We start from the raw sequence: 19577 nt of genomic DNA on the forward strand, positions 1-19577 counted from the left end.
CTATTAATTTTCCTCCTCAGCTTAATGCTCCAACATTATTTTTAAACTAGCAAGCCAAGTTTCTAATTTCACAGGCACATCTTTAGTAAGAACATCAATCTTAGCAGCAGATTCATGAAGGGTATTCTGTTCCTTCAAGTTATCCAGCTTTTCCTGTAAAGCCTTAGTTTCAGCAGCCTTAGTGGGCTTTCTTGAAATCACTGAAGACATCAAAACCTTATCCCCAGTCGTCATTTCTTTGCAAAAAATCCACAACATCAACAGGCAAACTAGGAACAACATCAACAGTATAAGGATCAGTAACTAAGTAACATTTTATACAAGGGAACAAGTTTAGTATTCAGCAAACTAACTGGCAGGAAATCCATGTCACTAACTAATATCAGTGCCTGTGCTGTCCCTGTTTCTCTAAGGATGGGAATTGGCTTGCCTGTCTCACCAGACAAACATGAGGTCACTTTACCCTCAAACAGAAAACTTCTACAGTTTTCTGCACCCTGATTCACTCTATCAGTAAACATGGGAACAACTACCTGCCTATTGTGAGCTTTAGCTACTAGGACAGTATTTTCACGAGGAACACTTTGTGAACAGTCAAATGCTCCAGGCTTGTTTTCCCACTTGCATCACATGTCCTTTTTTATGACAAAAATAGCATTTTGGCCCCCTCAAACCAAATTTGTCCTCCGGATTTTCTCTTTTACTATCCGGAGGAGTGCCTGTGTTTTCACCTTTGCCATCTTCTTCAATAGAACAAGGTTTCTTTCCATTATCAAACTCCCTACCTCTGGAAGTCTCCAAGTTTGAGCTTGTTATTAATATACTTGTGAGACAATTCATGATCATCTGTCATTATTGTATCTTATTTTATTTTACAAACCTTATGCTCTTCCAGGTGGGACCCTACTCCCAATGGACCATTGGGACAGTATTTTTAATTTTTTCCATCAGAATTACTTCCCTAAGGCTCTCAAAGTCTGTGCAATCTTCATCAATCTATACCTCCTTTCTAACACCATTTCTTTCTCTCTAGCAAATTGCAGAGATCTGGCCCCGTTTCCTTTTCAAATTTCTGAACTTCTGTCCATAGGCCAATGGTATCAACTCACCAGCACTGAGAACAGCAGTCTTTATTTTATCATAGCCACCTGAGTGCACTTCTGAAAGAGAAGAGTACACTTCCAAAGCTTTACCTATGAAAATGCATACTTGAAGATTGTTTAAGCCGCTTCAAATTTATGGCAATTTTGTCAAATGACAAAAAGTACCTTTCTACTCCCTCCACAATAAATGCACCAAGTGAATATTCTTTGCTGAATCAAAACTACAAGGAACAAAAACAGAAATACCTGGAAAAACTCAGCAGGTCTGGCAGCATCGGCGGAGAAGAGCAAAGTTGACGTTTCGAGTCCTCATGACCCTTCAACAGAACTAAGTAGAAATAGGACAGGGGTGAAATATAAGCTGGTTTAAAGGCGGGGGGGAGAAGTGGTGGGGGGTTGTTGGGACAAGCAAGCAGTGATAGGAGGAGATAACCAAAAGATGTCACAGACAAAAGAACAAAGAGGTGTTGAAGATGGTGACATTGTCTAAAAGAATGTGCTAATTAAGATTGGAGAGCAGGACAGGCAAGGTAGCTCTAGTGGGGCTGGGGTGAAATAAACCATGGGTGGAATACATTTAAAAATAATGGAAATAGGTGGGAAAAGAAAAATCTATATAAATTATTGGAAAAAACAAAAGGGAAGGGGAAGAAACAGAAAGGGGGTGGGGATGGAGTTCAAGATCTAAAGTTGTTGAACTCAACATTCAGTCCGGAAGGCTGTAAAGTGCCTAGTTTATTTTTAAATGTATTCCGCCCATCGCTTATTTCACCCCACCCCCACTAGAGCTACCTTGCTTGTCCTGCTCTCCAATCTTAATTAGCACATTCTTTTAGATAATATCACCACCTCCAACACCTCTTTGTTCTTTTGTCTGTGACATCTTTTGGTTATCTCCTCCTATCTGCTTGCTTGTCCCAACAACCCCCTCTCCCACCACTTCTTCCCCCCACCCCCCATCCCCCCCAGCTTACACCAGCTTATGTTTCACCCCTGTCCTATTTTTACTTAGTTCTGTTGAAAGGTGAAGGGTCATGAGGACTCGAAACGTCAACTTTGCTCTTCTCCACCGATGCTGCCAGACCTGCTGAGTTTTTCCAGGTATTTCTGTTTTTGTTTTGGATTTCCAGCATCCGCAGTTTTTTGTTTTTATTTTTATTTCAAAACTACAAGGAGTTTGTTCTTGGTTATCCTCACTTTTTCCCTCCAATGCACATACTTTGTGCTTTTCTCTTCCCAATTTTCTGTATTTGCCTTTTTTTCCTCTTTTTCTAACTTCTCCATTTGTAATTTTTCTCTTTCTCTTTCAAGTTTTTCATTCCACTTTCAAATTCTAACTTTGTTTTCTAAGTGAAGTTTTGCCAGTTCTACTTGAAGCAGAAACATCCTCTTCTTTCTTGATCTTCAGGTGCTCAGTCAATTCTTCAACAATCTCTGCCTTCTTGGCTCCTGATTTTAAGATGACCCTCTTTTCCTCTGCTACAGCCTTCAAATTATCTTTTCCCAACTGTTCCGAGGCACTAAGACAAATCCTCTCTCTCCACATCTTCCTGAGCATCAAAGCTACTCACGTTGATTCCCCAATGAAAACAGCTAAGTAAACGCGAAATCTTGTTTGTTTAAATTGGAAAGTTCCAATGAACCCATTTCACAACCAACTTCAGATCTATCCCGGATGAGCTCCAATTTTGTTATATTCCTCGTGGAGACCAACAAACCAAAAGAACCGAATTTACCAAATGACCCCAAAGAGAAAACCGATGGGCAAGATTTCACTTTTTATGACTTATTATAACAATCAAACCAAAATTAACATAAATTAAATGTGAATTAACAGGCAAATTGCATTCAATATAAACTATAAAGTTCTCTGTGTTGAAGGAATAATATTTTTCTGGTTTATTGTGAAGTAGGTTTATGGGGGTAAGGACAATTGGGTCTGTGTGTGAATTAATTACATTTGGAGTCAAGTAGGCTGCAAGTGTGAAATCATTGAAAGAAGCAAAGAGCTTGACATGCTAATAAGTAAACATGGGGAAGAATTTTCAGGTCGGCAAGCGGGGGCGGGGCCTGCTCGCCGACGTGTAAAATGACGCGCGGTGATGTTGGGAGGGCATCCAGATGTCACCGCACATCATTTAGATTTTCAGTTCAGCAGGCGCGCAGCCAAATCGGCTCCACGCCTGCTGAACTGTCAAAGGCCTGTTAAAAACTAATTGAATTAATAAAATGAGCTGCCTGTCCAACCTTAAGGTTGGCGAGCAGGCGAAGAGCCCAGGCGGCCTTCGCATTTTTCATGGAACCTCATCCATGGGCGGGATGAAGTTTCATGAAGTGTTTAAAAATTCAATAAAAAATTTTTTAAAAATTCATTGACATGTCCCAGCTAATGTGACATTGTCACATGAGGGGACATGTTTTAACAGTTTTTAAATTCTTTACTTAAATGTTTAAACCATAAACTAATCTTCTGAGACACCTCAGGGAATCTCCCCTGCCCGCACAGGGAATGCTCAGTACTTCCGGGCGCGCATCACGCACATAAAATGGCGGCGCGGACCCGATCGGGGGCGCCGATTGGGTTCACCCCCGTACAACACCTCCCCCCCCCTAATAGGGGGAAAATTCTGCCCATGATGCTGGCTTAGCATGTAAGGTGTGAAACGAATTTGCATTTTAAGATAAATGAAGAGATTTGGATTTCAAAGGGATCTTAGTCTGTTTACAACTAGCCAGATAAGCAAGGCTAAGGAACGTGTTTATTTTTCCCGAAGGTTACTGACAATATTGGCAACATGAAAGTTTTTATATTATGAGGAAGATACTGTTTCAAAGACATAAGGAACAATAGAATTTACATATTAAAATGAGAGAAACATTTTTAGAGAAGAATGAAAGGCTATGTGTCAGAAGGCCATGTAAGATCTAACAGGAGTGTGTGAAATAGCCTTATTGAAGCCTCCAGCACTTGTGCATAAGTCTGCTTTATGACAAAACTGAAGTTGGGGAAAAACAATTTGGAATTCCACTGTCAAGTGGGTATTGTGTCAACTTGCTGGTTCTGTTTTAAATCTAAAATCTATTCTGGACTGTTGTGTTAAAGGGAGTGTAACTGGGAGTTAGGTTAATTAGGAATTTTAGGAGTTATTATAGTAATAATTAATTGTAGTCTTAAGTATGTGCTTGAAATCTTTATATTTTGTTAATATTTTAATTTAATTTTTTTAATCTCTAAAGGTCTCGGTGGACTTATTACTTCTGAATTCAGTGCACACATCTCATAATAAATACAAATTGCAAGACCATTGTGATAGAACGACCAAGCTTCCCTTGTGGATTTGGTCTGCCTGGCACACATCATCTGCCACGTCATAACATGCACATTAAATAGCAAATACAACAAAGGCAGATTGCATGGATTTTCTAGGCAATCCACTTAGTATATAATGGCACTAATTTTAGCCACAAAGTCCTTCAACGTTCTGAATCTCCTCAGCTAGAATTCTAGCTCCTGTTCTTCAAGGATTTAGCCACCGAATTCTCATCCAAGAGCAGTTACCAACCAAACCATGTTCCACGGGAATGGTCTTCAGCAAAAAGGCACACTTATGCAGAAGATCATCAGCATTGTTCCCCCACATTCATCTTTATCCGAGCCCCCAGTAACACCTCTGTGCACTGTATGGCCAGTTCTGGTCAATCAGCTCCTTTAAAATAACTGGAGCAGTGACAGTCAGTTTATTTTTCTTTATCTCTGCTCCCAGATCCAACCTTTGTGTTCATCTTTTTCTAAATGCACCACAACGTCTTCTCACTCTAGCAGCACCTGGTCACATAGACAAGTTTGCCTGCCGACTGGGGTCACGTGAGTCTATTTAGCGTCCTACCCTCCCCAGGTCATGGGATCGTCTCTTCTTAAAGCCAAAATTCCCCTTTGTAGAACAGGTCAGTCTTTCCCACAGGAAATCATTTTCAACAGCTGCCTGACAAGTGCTGTCAAGCCCCAGGGCAGGGACCAGTACAGGCGGCTACCACGATTGCCTCTGGATGAGCTCCAGTTGATGCCTCCCCCTGCGCATGTGCCTCTGTTGCCACCAGCCAACCAGCTTGCACGAATGCCATAGCCTCGCTTGCGCCAACTCCATAAGGGTGTCCCCTTATTTGCCATCTTGTATTTCAATCACAGAACTAGTCTCAATATGATCAAGGACTCACTCCACAACTTCAGCACAACAATCTAGGCTGACAGTCCCAATGCAGTACCAAGGGAGTGCCTCACTGTTGGAAATGCCACCTTTGGGATGAGACTTTAAACCGAAAGCTTGTCTGCTCTCTCAAGCGGAACATCATTTGTAATTTATGATAAAGAATTTTTTTGTCTTATACATTTGTCCAGTGAACAATGCAGGTGTTGGAAAGATTGGCCCAATAGAAAGTCTCAGCATCCAGGAAATGAAGAGTGTATTTGACACAAACTTTTTTGGAGCTGTTCGGATGGTCAAGGCTGTGCTACCAGATATGAAGAGAAGAAAGAGTGGGCACATTGTTATGATGAGCAGTGTGATGGGACTTCAAGGTACCATAACCTCTTCAGTTCAGTCCATAAATAATCTCTCTTAGTAAGCATGTTGAATGTTCTGAAGCAGGTAGGGGACATCTGCACAGCTTTTAGTTTCAGAATCAAAAGAGTTGTGCTTTGTTGCTTCACGTGATCAAGACTGGATGTTAAAACAATGTTTTTTTGTTAGAAGTCTGGGTCCTGCAGCAACAGATATGGTGCCACCTGTTAAGTCTTTCTTGCTGCTGAAGAATAGCAGCCAGAAGACCAACAGCCAGAAAACCAACCAACCTCAAGGGTCAACCTTTTTCAGTCTCTATGGCATTTCAGACCCACAATTCTATGCAATTCAGTTGCAATGGCAACAGCTTCTTTGGGAACCCATGGATGTAAGCACCTAAACAACATTCCCAGAGAAAATTGAGACAAAGCACCATTAGGCCCATTCCCCATTTCCATGCCTTTACTCTGCTGTAGGCAGAGTTATTCCACCACATTCATGGGAACACCAGGGTATTTTAAGACAATGTAATGGAGATAGAGGCATTCTTGCCTTTCCATGTATAAACTGAGCACTACCGAGGCAATAGAAGAGGGGTCTTGTATTTTAAAGCGCTTAATAGTATTTTATTTTGGTAATTATTTTGCATGTTTGAAATTCTTCCAACTTCTAAAAATTGCCATGTTCAATGTGTTAATATGTTCCCTGTATAATAAGTTAAAAGTTTCTGAATTTTATTTCCAAAGTCAGAATAGGCTGCAAAAAATCAAGTATGCCAACTGAAAGTGGACAATTCCTCTTGCAGTTTGCACAGTGACCCTGGTACTTTACGGTCAGCTTAGAGCTAAAACCTTAAGATAAAATCTTCAGCAGAGCTAATTCCAGCACAGCTCTGAACTTTATCAGCAGGAAGTTTAGGAAAAGATGACTATCGCCCATCTTAGTCCCAGGAATTATCCATGTTGAAGCAAATGATACTATTTACTGGCATGGTTAAAACAAAATCTCAGACATCTACTTAAACAAACTAACAGCCAAGGAAGGTATGAGGTTGAACTATCTGCATTTTTCATATTAATAAAACGAAGTAAATCATGGCTGAACAGAGGATATATGAAAACCACTGATGACTAGTCAACAAATTCTAATTAAAGAAAGTGGAACCTTCTGGACTAGGAATGAAATACTGCAAAATATACATATTTAGAAAAGATAGAGAGGGGAAATGGGGAGGTAGAACACCTTTACTTATTAAGAGTAACAGAACTCAGGCAATAGAAAAAAGGAATGCCAGCTATCAGCAAGACAAAAACAGAAACAACTGAGATAAAAGATAATAAAGAACCAATTACACAAATAGGTCTACAGACCACCTAATTGTGAAAGGGACGTAGAGGAAGAAATATGCAGACAAATTAAGGAAATTAAGTAAAAAATAAAATAATAATGATGGCAGATTTTAACTGCCCTGATATTAATTTGCAAAAGATATAGATAAAGGGATAAGGGAATGGTATTCCTACAATATACAGAGAAGTGTAAGGCGATTCATTTTGGCAGGAAGAATATGGAGACACAGTATAAAACAAAGGGAGAAACTCTAAAGGAGGTGCAGGAACAGAGGGACCTCGGTGTATATGTACATAAGTCATTGAAGATGGCAGGGCATGTTCAGAGAGCAGTTAATAAAGCATATAGTATCTTGGGCTTTATTAATAGGGGCATTGAGTACAAAAGTAAGGAGTCCTGTTGAACTTCTATAAGACACTAGATAGACCTCTGTTCTGATGAAGAGTCATACGGACTCGAAACGTCAACTGTGTTCCTCTCCGCAGATGCTGTCAGACCTGCTGAGTTTTTCCAGCTATTTTTGTTTTTGTTTCAGATTTCCAGCATCCGCAGTATTTTGCTTTTAACTAGATAGACGTCATCTGGAGTACTGCGTCCAGTTCTGGGTGCCATACTTGAGGAAGGATGTGAAGGCATTGGAGAGAGTACAGAGCAGATTCACAAGGATGATTCCAGGGATAAAGAACTGTAGCTATGAGGATAGATTGGAGAGGTTGGGACTGTTTTCCTTGGAGAAGAGAAGGCTGAGAGGAGACTTGATAGAGGTATTCAAGATCCTGAGGGGTATGGACAGGATAAATTGTGAGAAATTGTTCCCACTAAAGAGAGCATCAAGAACTAGAGGGCACATATTCAAAATAATTGGCAAAAGGAGTAAAAGTGATGTGAGGAAAATTTTTTTCACCTGGGGTGGTTGGAGTCTGGAACAAGCTTCCTGAGAGGGCAGTGGAGGCAGGTTCGATCAAGGTATTCAAAAGGGAATTAGATTACTATCTGAAAAGAAAGAATGTGCAAGGTTACAGGAATAAGGCCAGGGAGTGGGACGAAGTAGAATACTCTTTTAGAGAGCCAGTGTACATTCAATGGACCAAATTGCCTCCTCCTGCACTGTAAAGATTCAATGATTCTGTGAATATATATAGGGCTCCTTTCTAACCCAATATGTTAAAAAAGAACGGAAGATTTACTATTGGATCTAGTAATGGGGAACAAACTAGAGCAGGTAAGAGATGTAAAAGTAGAGGAACATCTAGGTAATAGTGACTATAACGTAACATGCCTTTAACAGCACCTTCCAAATCTCTACCATCTAAAAAGACAAGGGCAATATGCATGGGAATGCCACCACTTGCAAGTACCCCTACAAGCCAAACACTACCCTGTCTTGGAGCTATATTGCCATTCTTTCACTGTCATTGGGTCAAAATCCTAGAACCCCCTTCCAAACTACACTTTGGGTGTACCTACCGCACATGGACTACAATGGTTCAAGAAGGTGGCACACAACCAACTTCTCAAGGGCAAAGGGCAACAAATGATAGTCTAGCCAGCGACACCCACACCTTGTGAAAGAATTTTAAAAATTATGATATTGAAGGACATGAGTACGCTGAAAACTGCATTAAAAGATTAGAGGAAAGCTGATTTTAATAGGCTGGAAAAGTAAAATGGGCAACAATATTGTCAAACAACAATGTTTCCACATTGAAAACGGTATTTAACGGAGGGCAGGAAAAATATATTTCACTAAAAAGAACAAGCTAAAAACTAGTGAGACTCCATAGATATATAAAGACATAAGGGAACAATCGGGGTTAGGAAAGAGGCATACATTAAGTACATAGCAGAAAAGTGCACAAAGGGATATAGAGAGAAGTAAAAAAAACGATTAGGATGGCATAAGAAATTATGAAATTACATTATCAAGAAATATAAAACAAAATAGTAAAATATTTTCCAGGCACATTAATAAAAAAGGAAGGCTGTGATTGGGAATTGTCCCATAAGATACAGTCAGGATAATAGAGAGGATCATTAAGGGTTAAACAGCTAATGAGAAAGAGATGGCAGAAATATTAAATAACTATTTTGCTTCGGTATTTTCCAGAGAGGTAGAATAGGTAAAAATGACACTGAATGATGATAAGAGCAATAAGAAAAGTGTGTTTAAAATAAAAAAGGATATATTGAATGAACAAAACAAACTCTAAAGAGGATAAAGCCCTAGGTCTGGATAGATTGAATCCATATATTTCAAAAGAATTCAGGAAGAGAGAGCAAAGGCATTAATAAACATATTTAATGATTTATTGGGAAAAAAGGTGCAGTGCCAGAGTACTAGTGGAAAGCTAATGTAATTCCTAAATTTAAGAAGGGGAATGGAACATGTTCAGTGAATTATAGAGAAGTCAGCTTAACATTGATGATAGAAATAATAATGGAGTCCCTACTCAAAGAGAGAACAGAAGAACGTCCAGAAATGAAAAATATAGTAATGAATTATCAGCATGGATTTCAAAAGAGAAGGTTTTGCCTGACCAACCTTAATGAATTTTGAGAAGGTGACAGAGAGAGTTGACAATGATAATGCAGTAGAGGTAACTTATCTGGATTTTCAAAATGCTTTTGATAAGATGCCTCAGAATAGACTAATGGATAAGGTCAGAGATTATGTAGTCAGGTGATAAGTGGTAGAATGGATTGCTAGCTGGCTTCAAGACAGAAAGTAGAGAGTGGGAGTAAAGGGTAGTTATTCAGAGTGGCAGAAAGTAAGAAGTGGTGTTCCACAAGGATCAGTTCTGAGACCACTGCTGTTCACAATTTACATTAATGATTTGGACTGTGAATTCAAAAATAAAATTTCTAAATGAGCAGATGACACCAAATCGGGTGCAGGGGATACTCAATATTGAGAAGGACTGCAACAAGTTACAAGAGGACATTAATAAATTTCAAAAATGGGCAAACACTTGGCAAATGAAGTTCAACACAGATAAATGTGAGGTAGTACGTTTTGGAAGGAATAGGGAGGTCAGTTATTATTTGGAAAGTGCAAGTCTAGGTGGGGTAGAAGAACAAAGGGATCTCATAATACAAATACACCAATCACTAAAAGTTGTGCCATAGGTTGGCAAAGTCAGAAAAAAAGCAAACCAATCACTGGTCTTTATTTCTAGGGGGATAGAATTGAAAAGAAAGGGAAGTTATGCTAAACTTGAATCGAACCTTGGGTAAACCACACTTTGATACTGTGTGCAATTCAAGTCACCATATTTCAAAAAGGTTACAGACATGATGGAGAGGGTGCAGAGAGGTTTTACAGGATGACTTTAAAAATGCATGGGTATACATATCAGGAAAGGATTGACAGGCTGGGTGAAACCCCTCTTTGAGTCCCTGACACCCTGGTGAGAAGCAATCAAGGAAAACATCAAGAGGTTTTTCATCCTCAAAGGCATCCAGAAAGCTAGAAAGGAACAGAGGGAAATGTCCCGACTCCAGAAAAACATGCAGAATCTTCTCCGGCTGCAGTCGATGGGGGTCGACATCAGGGAGGAACTCCAAAGGGTGAAGAGCCAGCAAGCCTCACTCTTTGCCTCGGAGGCCTCCAAGATCATCTTCCAGTCCAGAGTCCACTCCGTGAAGCAGGATGAGACGTGCTCACGTTTCTTCTTCCAAAAGGTACACAGAAAGAGATCTGTGATCAGCAGCTTGAAGGAAGGCAGCGGCTCAGTAAAGTCATCGCAGTCTGACATTTTGAGGATCAGCAAATCCTTTTATGTTGGATTGTCTGACGTGAAGCCCACAGACAGCACGGCCTCCCAGTCCTTCCTGTCCTCTATGACGAAGGTCTTAGACGACAGCACACGGGAAAGTCTGGACAAACCGCTAACTCCTGACAAACTGACTAAGGCCCTTGAGTCCTTCGAGAAGACTAAGACTACCAGAAGCAACGGCTTACCGGCTGAGCTGTATTTGGCTCTGTCGGACTGGATCGGCCCAGACCTGCTAGAAATGTACGAGAGTATGCTTCTGGCCGGCAGCATGTCAGAATCCATGAGGAAAGGCATCATCACCCTCATCTACAAGCGGAAGAGGGAAATGGAGGAAATTAGAAATTGGTGACCCAATTCACTGCTGAATATGGACTATAAGACTCTGTCCAAGATCATCGCCAATCGGGTCAAGTCTGCTCTGGAGTTGGTGATCCACCCTGACCAGACCTGCGCTGTACCCGGCGGGAAGATCTCGGACAGTCTTGCACTACTCGGGGATACAATTGCAGGACAGGGGTGTGGACACCTGCCTCATCAACCTGGATCAGGAAAAGCCTTTGACAGAATATCACACACCTACATGGTGAATGTGCTCTCCCAAATAGGGTTTGGGGAGGGAATCCGCAACTGGATCCAACTGCTCTACACTAAAATCAATAGCGCGGTTTCAATCAATGGGTGGGAATCAGATAGCTTTCCAATTAAATCTGGAGTCAGGCAGTGCTGCCCTCTCTCCCCTGTCCTGTTTGCGTGTTGAATAGAACCCTTTCCTGAGTCCATCAGGAAGGATCTGGGCATAAGAGGAGTGATGATCCCAGGCAGTGGAGGCACTCAGGTCAAAGCCTCCCTGTACATGGACAATGTCGCCATCTTCTGCTCGGATCCGCTGTCGGTGCGCAGACTGATCAACATCTGTGACCAGTTCGAACTGGCCTAGGGAGCCAAGGTAAATCATGGCAAGAGTGAGGCCATGTTCTTTGGGAACTGGGCTGACCAATCCTTTGTCCCCTTCACCCTCAGGACAGACGGCCTGAAGGTGCTGGGATATGGTTCGGAGGGACTGGGGCATGCATTGGAAAGAAAACTGGACATGTGGGAGTGACGCTCCCTCTCCATTGCGGGTAAGAACCTGGTCATCAGGTGTGAGGCACTCTCGCTGTTGCTGTACGTGGCGCAGGTCTAGCTCATTCCTCACTGCTGCGCGATGGCGATCACCCAAGCCATTTTTCACTTTATCTGGAGGTCGAAAGTGGATCGTGTTCGCAGGGATGTGTACAAGCCTCTAGATAAAGGGGGGAAAAAGTGCTCAACATCGCCCTCATCCTGATGGCCACCTTTGTGTGCGGCTGCATCAAGCTATGCGTAGACTCTCGGTACGCAAACACTAAGTGTCACTACGTGCTGAGGTTCTACCTGTCCCCGGTGTTGCGAAGAATGGGTCTGGCCACGCTGCCGCAGAACACTCCCAAGTTCGACCGTGCCATACCACCCGTCCCTCATGGAAAAATTTATGCAGAGAAATACCTTTGACCACAAGTCCATCAGGCAGTGGTCAGCATGTAACGTCCTAGAGACCCTGAGGGAAAAGGAGATGGTGGATCCTGTCGGATGGTTCCCCGAGCAGACTGTCAAAGTCATTTGGCAGAATGCCTCATCACCAGAACTTTCCAACAAGCACCAAGATATAGCTTGGCTGGTGGTGAGAAAGGCCCTCCCCGTCAGATCCTTCCTACACACCAGGAGTCTCACCCCCTCTGCACGTTGCCCTCGAGGTGGCTGTGGTGGTGGTGGGGGGGGGGGGGGGGGGCGTGGAGAGAGAGAGAGAGAGACCATTGTTCACCTCTTTGTGGAATGTGCCTTCGCAAAGAAGGTCTGGAGAGAGATGCAGTGGTTTTTGTCAAGGTTCATCCCAAGCAGTGCTGTGACACAGGGCTCTGTGCTCCACGGGCTGTTCCCAGGGACACACACCGAGACAAACATCAACTGCAGCTGGAGGATCATCAACTCGGTGAAGGCCACTCTTTCATCTGTCTGAAACTTCCAGTGCAATGAGTTGTCCCCGACCGAGTGTGACTGGCACATTTCAAGGTCCAGGACTACATGATGAGGGACGCACTAAAGCTTGGGGCAGCCGCCGCAAAGGCGCAATGGGGAAAGGTCGCTGTCTAAGACCTTTCTGCCATAGTGTACCGAGGGCGTGGGAATTGTATGAACTCCTCGGGCTGTATGACTCATAGCGAATGCATGTAGTGAATACTAAATGTGTCATAATTGTATTGAAGCACCTCAGAGTGCTACATGATGTATGTAGTTAACTCCAATACCATTGCACTGTTTGACTGTCTGTAATGACCATACTGAAGCGGCTGTAATTTTCATTGATTGTATCGAAGCACCTCGTGATCCATGTGTAAAAGTTGAATACGATTGCATTTTTTGTGATGGCCATTTAGAAATGTTTGTAATGTTCTTTCAGATATTTTACGAATAAGATATATTTTTCAAAAAAAAATTGACAGGCTGGGTCTCTCCTCTGTTGAAAAAGGAGTGCCCTAATCAAGGTCTTTAGAATTTTGGAAGGTTTTTTTTTGAGTGGGTCAGAGAGAATATTTCCCCTTGTGGGACCATAACTAGAGGCCATCAATCTAAGGTAGTTGGCTAGTAAACTAATAGGGAATTCAGAAAAAACATCTTTACCCAAAGAGTGGTGACAATGTGGAACTCACTGCCACAAGAAGTGGTTGAAGTGAACAGTATAGATGCATTTAAGGGGAAGCTAGACAAGCATATAAGGGAGGAGGAAATAGAGGGTTACACTGATAGATTTAGATGAGGAAAGATAAGAGGGGGCTCAAGTAGAGCATAAATACTGGCATGGACTGATCGGGTCAAATAGCCTGTTTGAGTGCCGTGTATCCTATATAATCCTATCTAATGAAACTAATTGATCCAAATAGTTTTTCAAACCCTCTGCAATACCATCTCCCTTTCTCCACTGAAACTAATTATTTTGAAAAATCTTAACAACTGATAAGGAGCACTATAAAGTTCAAACATGGATGTCAGAAAATAATGGAACCAAAAATCTATTTTTTAAAAACAAATATTAAAACACTATTCTTCCTTTCGAACAGGAATCGTATTCAATGATGTCTATGCTGCCTCTAAGTTTGCCTTGGAAGGATTTTGTGAAAGTCTTGCAGTCCAACTTCTGAAGTTCAACATATAGTAAGTAAATATATTTACTTGGGTACACCACCAAGCAAGAACAATTGCAGGCATGTTCTAGTTTGCACAAAGAGGAAGATCAGGGCGAGTACATACACTTTTATCTTCAAAAAAAAAATGTACACAGATGAATCTTGTTCACACAAAGCTTCTCCTACTTTAATTTCCCAAATTTGAGTCACATGGAGCAGAGAGGAAAGCACAACAGAGCCTGTACCATCTCTTGGTCCTTGCCATTTGCTGGTGGATACAGGGGCATTAACAGTATTCTGTAAGCAGGATGCACATCCTCCCTCTCAAATGCAGCCATCAAACCAGATAGCTTCATTTGCTGAATTTAAGGTGATTACTCTGCCACTTAGTCTGTAGAGGGAACACTCCTCAGTAATGTGCAGAATTGTGTGTGTTTTTTCACAAGTGCATAAGGGGTTTGTTCTGAGGCCCCAGCATTGTAGGTCGGCTGTACAGGGGCCCTAGCCTGTCCTGAACCTGTTTAGCAAGGACCACTCTCGCCATGGTAGTTCAAAGCCTACTATTCAACAGATGGGATTTGTCACAAGTAACTTGTCAGTGACTTCCAATGTTTCCCATTCCTCGATCCAAAGGATGTTTGCTGGTAGAGTCACTCCCAAGCATGTTAGGTTGGGATCAGGCCTTAGTCTCTGGCCATCCATATAGATACGCAATTATTTTTTGGCACTGGCATTGTGGAAGTGGAATACACAGAATATGGGTTTAGAGGGATTCAACATTAGACTCCATGTGCTGCGGTAGTCCGTCAACTTTGTAACGTCTTCACTAAGGATCTGAAGCAAAGTGCAGAAGGATGGAGCTTGGGTGGCACAACAGATTACATCAGCATAGATGAACTTGTGGGACATGGTTATTGGCAGTCACTTGTATATATGTTGAACAGGGTTGAGGCTAGCACTGAACCCTGTGGTAGCCCATTGACCAGTCTTCTCCATACACTTCTCCCTTGCCCAAGGTGGACTCTGTTGCAAAGGAGTGTTTCAATAACTGTCCCGAGCCAGGCTGGAGGCATTCTAGACAACTTTAGTAGCAGGTTAGTGTGCCACACGGTATCATAGGTAGTTGTGAGATCTAGAAGCACTATGTCTGTCTTCATGTTCTTTTAGCAATTTAGCATAGGTGATTTTTCACTGCTCCAAGTCAGCAAATCAAATTCCAGCACTTCCGACTGGAATGAGTGAAATTGAGGCCTGATGTCATTTCCTCCTATCTGGCGTGAACTGTAGCATTGAGAGATTCAACGAGGTGGTCTGCTATATCAGGATCACCAAATGATTCTTATTCCTTTGGGAGTGCTGTGCTCTACATCAAGACATGGGATGTAGATGGGTCAATCGCCATGAGGGATGGCTGTGCAAGCAGCTTTGTGAATGACATCACAAAAACACTTCTATGATTCTTCCATAAGTATATTATGAATATATATAGTTATAATGATGATCTGCTTTACAGAAGGCAAAGGCCAATGTCAATGAGTGATAGCCTGTATTTACTATGTGGTAAGTCTTCCAGGACAAGGCATTGTGCTGGTTGGGGTTGAACATCAAAGGAACTGATGTAGCACAGGGCAGGTGAGCATTTCTGACCCCATCTGGTTGAATACAGCGTCCCGTATTGCTTGGGGTTGTTTATCAGGGTGAGGTCATTTCTGGAGGCCTACTCTAGAAGCTGTTCACCATCACTGTATGGTGCTGAGTAACCCCAGTCAGTGTGGTGGCTGTTGAAGTCTCCCACATATGTGGCTGGATGAGGCAGTATCAGCAGGACTTGCTGTTCCTAGCTGGCACTTGGAGGCCTGTACACATTTGCAATATGGAAACCGCCGATCCAAATTGTGTCACAGAACGTGGTTGATGACAGGGCGGCTACATCGGCAATGTCAGGTCAGGCAGAGGTGGCATGGCCATGTTTAGCATGAGGGGAGTAGCACAGTAGGTCAAAGCCTTTGATGTAATCACAACCTGCTAGTTGCAATATGGGTCTCTTGTAGGTCTCTTGTCGATGGGGTGTTGGGTGGCAAGACATCCAATTGTGTTTCACTTGGCGGCTGATAGTTCCTTAACATTAAGTTGTAAGGCATGGGATGTGAGTTGGCTTTCAACCTGGCATGGTTCAGAGAGCATGCCCTGTTGCCATCAAGCCAGAGGGTTGCTCAATGTTGAGACTGGTGGCTCTGAGGGGATTGCATGGGATTCCGCAAGGAGGCTTTTTCAAGGTCCTTTAATTTTCTCTTGGAATTCAGTCTGCTGGTAGGATCATTAGCTTCCCCAGGGGCGCTTGGGTACTGACTGGGGGGCATGACACGAATGCTAATCCATTGTCCCAAAAAGGGATTTAAAAAGCACAACAAAAAACGTACCACAGTACCATACAATAGAAGTTAAAAATAGTCAGTCTAATTCAGAAGAATAAGTCAATGAACTATAGAATAAACTATTTCCTAGTCGAGTTCATTACGTGGATTCTCCTCTTTAGATAGAGTCCTTCCATTGCCCAATTGGCCCTGCATTTCCAAAATGCACCACCCACTGCATTCCTCTGACTTCAGCATACTGTACACCTTCTAATCTCTACACACAACCAACACCTCATTCCACCGCTGTCCTAAACCTACTCTCTGGAACACTTTCCATAAACCCTCTAAACATACAACCAATTTCAGAATATCCAAGTTCTACATTAACAACAGTATTTTGCTTCTCTCTATAGTGTTTCAATGATAGAACCTGGTCCAGTAAACACGGAATTTGAAATTAAACTCATGGAAGAAGTGTTGCACTCAGAATTTCCAGGAGCAGATTCAGAAACAATCCAGTATTTTAAAGATACCTATCTACCTGCTTCTCGTGATATCTTTATGACAATGGGACAGACTCCAGATACAATTTCTAAGGTAATCGGTTTTGCCAAAAAACCATAAGCTCAAAACGCAATGTACAGAAATGACTAAACACAAAATTAGCAAATGATCATTTCATGGTTTCTTATGATATTCTTCTGATGACTATTTCAACACTGGTGTTAATCAGTTTATGTCAAATAGTTCTCCACTCACATCACAAATAGAGGAATATCAAGCAAAGGTTTTAAGCATTCGCATGTTAATATTGGTAACAATAACTGTTTTAAAACATACAAAGCTATAAATTAAAAATCTGCATAAAATTCGATATAAAAAGTCTTACTTCCTATTCCCCCCTCCGCCTTTTTAATCACTCTTGTGTGTTAATGTTGCCTATTATAAATTCCTATGTCCATACATATAATAGAAACAACCTGTGTAAACCTGTCACACTGTAACTACACTCTCAGCCAGTAGCACAGCATTTCTCTCTCTCTTTGCATAATGCATTAAGATGCACATGGGTTAAGTGGCAAATAATCTGGACTAGATGGGTCAAATGCCCTGATTCTGCAGTGTAATGTCTGAGGCTACAGAGGAGTTTCATTCCAGCAAGTGAGGCATTCCTTGTAGATGGCTGGTGCCACTGCCCGTGTAGTCACCTCCATGAACACCGGAGGTAGGATATCTGCATAGAAGTCTATGTCACCAACTCTTGACATCAAAGAGCAGACGGGTGCCATTTAGACTGTAGCTAACCGGTCTCCACTGCCTTTGAAAATCTGGCAGAATACGTTAAAATGCCTTTGATGATCAACTAATGATGTTTGCTCTTCCTCATCTTCCATTATATTCCTTAGATCATGAGGAGCAAGGTCCAAAAGGCCCACGACAATGGTTTCAAAGGAATGGTAGATGCTGTCCTCTCTCAGGATTACATCATGTCTGTTCCCATGCTACAAATGAGATGACAAAATGGCCCATAACTTCTGAACTCCAGAGCAGTGTTTCTGGAGAAGGGGGTATCCCAAAGATGCACTGGGGAAACCTAACCCATCCCCCCCCCTCCAAATGGAAGTTCCCAGTTAAGGATTGCATGGCAATTGCCCGGGAAGTTCAGACTTTTGATGGGCAATTGCCCTGCAATAGAAGCCATTCAAAAATGTAATTTAAATTACAAAGTTCAGATGATTCTATCTTACACCAATAGCTACCCAGAAAAAGTTAGAAGAATTAAAACAACTTCTAGCTTCTGAGTGACCATTGTACTGACCTCCCTCAAACTCCCACTGGACAGCAACTACCCCCAACTACTCACTACAACCCCGCTGACCCCCCCCCCCCCAAGGGAATCCTCCAACACCACCACACTCCCCCCCCCCCCCCCCCAACTCCACTTCCCAACCCAATGGGACTACCCAACTATTCCCAACCCCTCAACTAGCCCCCCCAACTACCCCCCCACGGAATGTCCCAACCCATTCAGCGACCTGCCGGGGCCCCCGACTACACCCTCCCAACCCGCTCCCGACTACCCCCTTGACTGAAGGCCGCAGAAGTCCACTGCGCTACACAGATCTTACCGGGCCTGAGTCAAGTCGGGCAAGATAGGAGCAGCTGGATTTCAAGGTAAGTAATTACAGGCAGAGTGGTGCTCCAACTCGATTGCCACTCCACCGAAAGTTACGGGCCAATATTTCAATGATTGTGAGCAATTAGACACCAACTAGTTTAGTATAATGTTTACAGATAGAATTTTTAAAAAAATTGACATTGAAGATACCACTGGCTAATACAGGAAAACAACAATAAGTTGGAAAAAAATGAGTGCTTATTTAAAACCTTGTATATTTAAGAGATTTTTTTAAAAACTCATTTTAAACTAAATGCAAGTCTGATACCAGCAAACAAGACAGATCAAAAGAACTTTGTGAACAAAATTTAACTCCAACAGGTGCATAAAACAGGCAGCAGTATATTGACTGGCCATCCATTATAAACCTTGTACATTGTAAATCTCCTGACTCCCCAGATACTGTCTACCAGCTACAAGACACAAGTCAGAATATTGATGGAATACTGTAATACTCTCCACTTGTTTGGATGAGTGCAGCTTCAACAGCACTGAAGCACAACAATATCCAAGGCAAAGCTGCTCACTTGATCAGCACCTCAAACATTCACTTCCTCCATCATTGATGCGCAGTGTGTACCATCTACAAGAGGCATTGCAGCAGCTCACCAAGGCTCCTTCAACAGCACCTTCCAAATCCACGACCTCTACCACCTAGAAGGACAAGGACAACAAATGCGTAGATACACCACCACCTGCAAGTTCCCCTCCAAGCCACACACTATCCTGACTTAGAACTATATCGCCACTCCTTATGAAAATCCTGGAATTCACTACCTAACAGCACTGTGGGTGTACCTACATCACATGGACTCCAGCGGTTCAAGATCACAGCTCACCACCAGCTTCTCAAAGGAAATTAGGAATGGGCAATTAACGCTGATCTTGCCAACGACACGCAAATCCTCAATACAAATATAAAAACCCTGCCCAGTTTCCTTTTCCATAACTTTGTAAAAGAATATTGGGCAGGGTATATAATGAGAGTAATACACTACAGCCTATTTTGCATCTCTATTAAAATTTAAACAAACTTGCAAAAAGACTTTTTTA

The 19577-nt window shown here is 42.3% G+C and overlaps 1 protein-coding gene across 1 annotated transcript in view; it reads left to right on the plus strand.

Annotated features, from left to right (window-relative positions):
- LOC144668917 (retinol dehydrogenase 8-like) overlaps positions 1–19577 on the plus strand; it is a 39935-nt gene that overhangs the window by 15772 nt on the left and 4586 nt on the right. Inside the window, exons 3-5 of the mRNA XM_078531390.1 lie at positions 5500–5679; positions 13923–14016; positions 16759–16942. Coding sequence (XP_078387516.1) covers positions 5500–5679; positions 13923–14016; positions 16759–16942 — 458 coding nt within the window. The remainder of the gene's footprint in view (positions 1–5499; positions 5680–13922; positions 14017–16758; positions 16943–19577) is intronic.

The sequence above is a fragment of the Cetorhinus maximus genome, chromosome 28, assembly GCF_964194155.1.
Source record: "Cetorhinus maximus chromosome 28, sCetMax3.hap1.1, whole genome shotgun sequence".
NCBI classification, from domain to species: domain Eukaryota; kingdom Metazoa; phylum Chordata; class Chondrichthyes; order Lamniformes; family Cetorhinidae; genus Cetorhinus; species Cetorhinus maximus.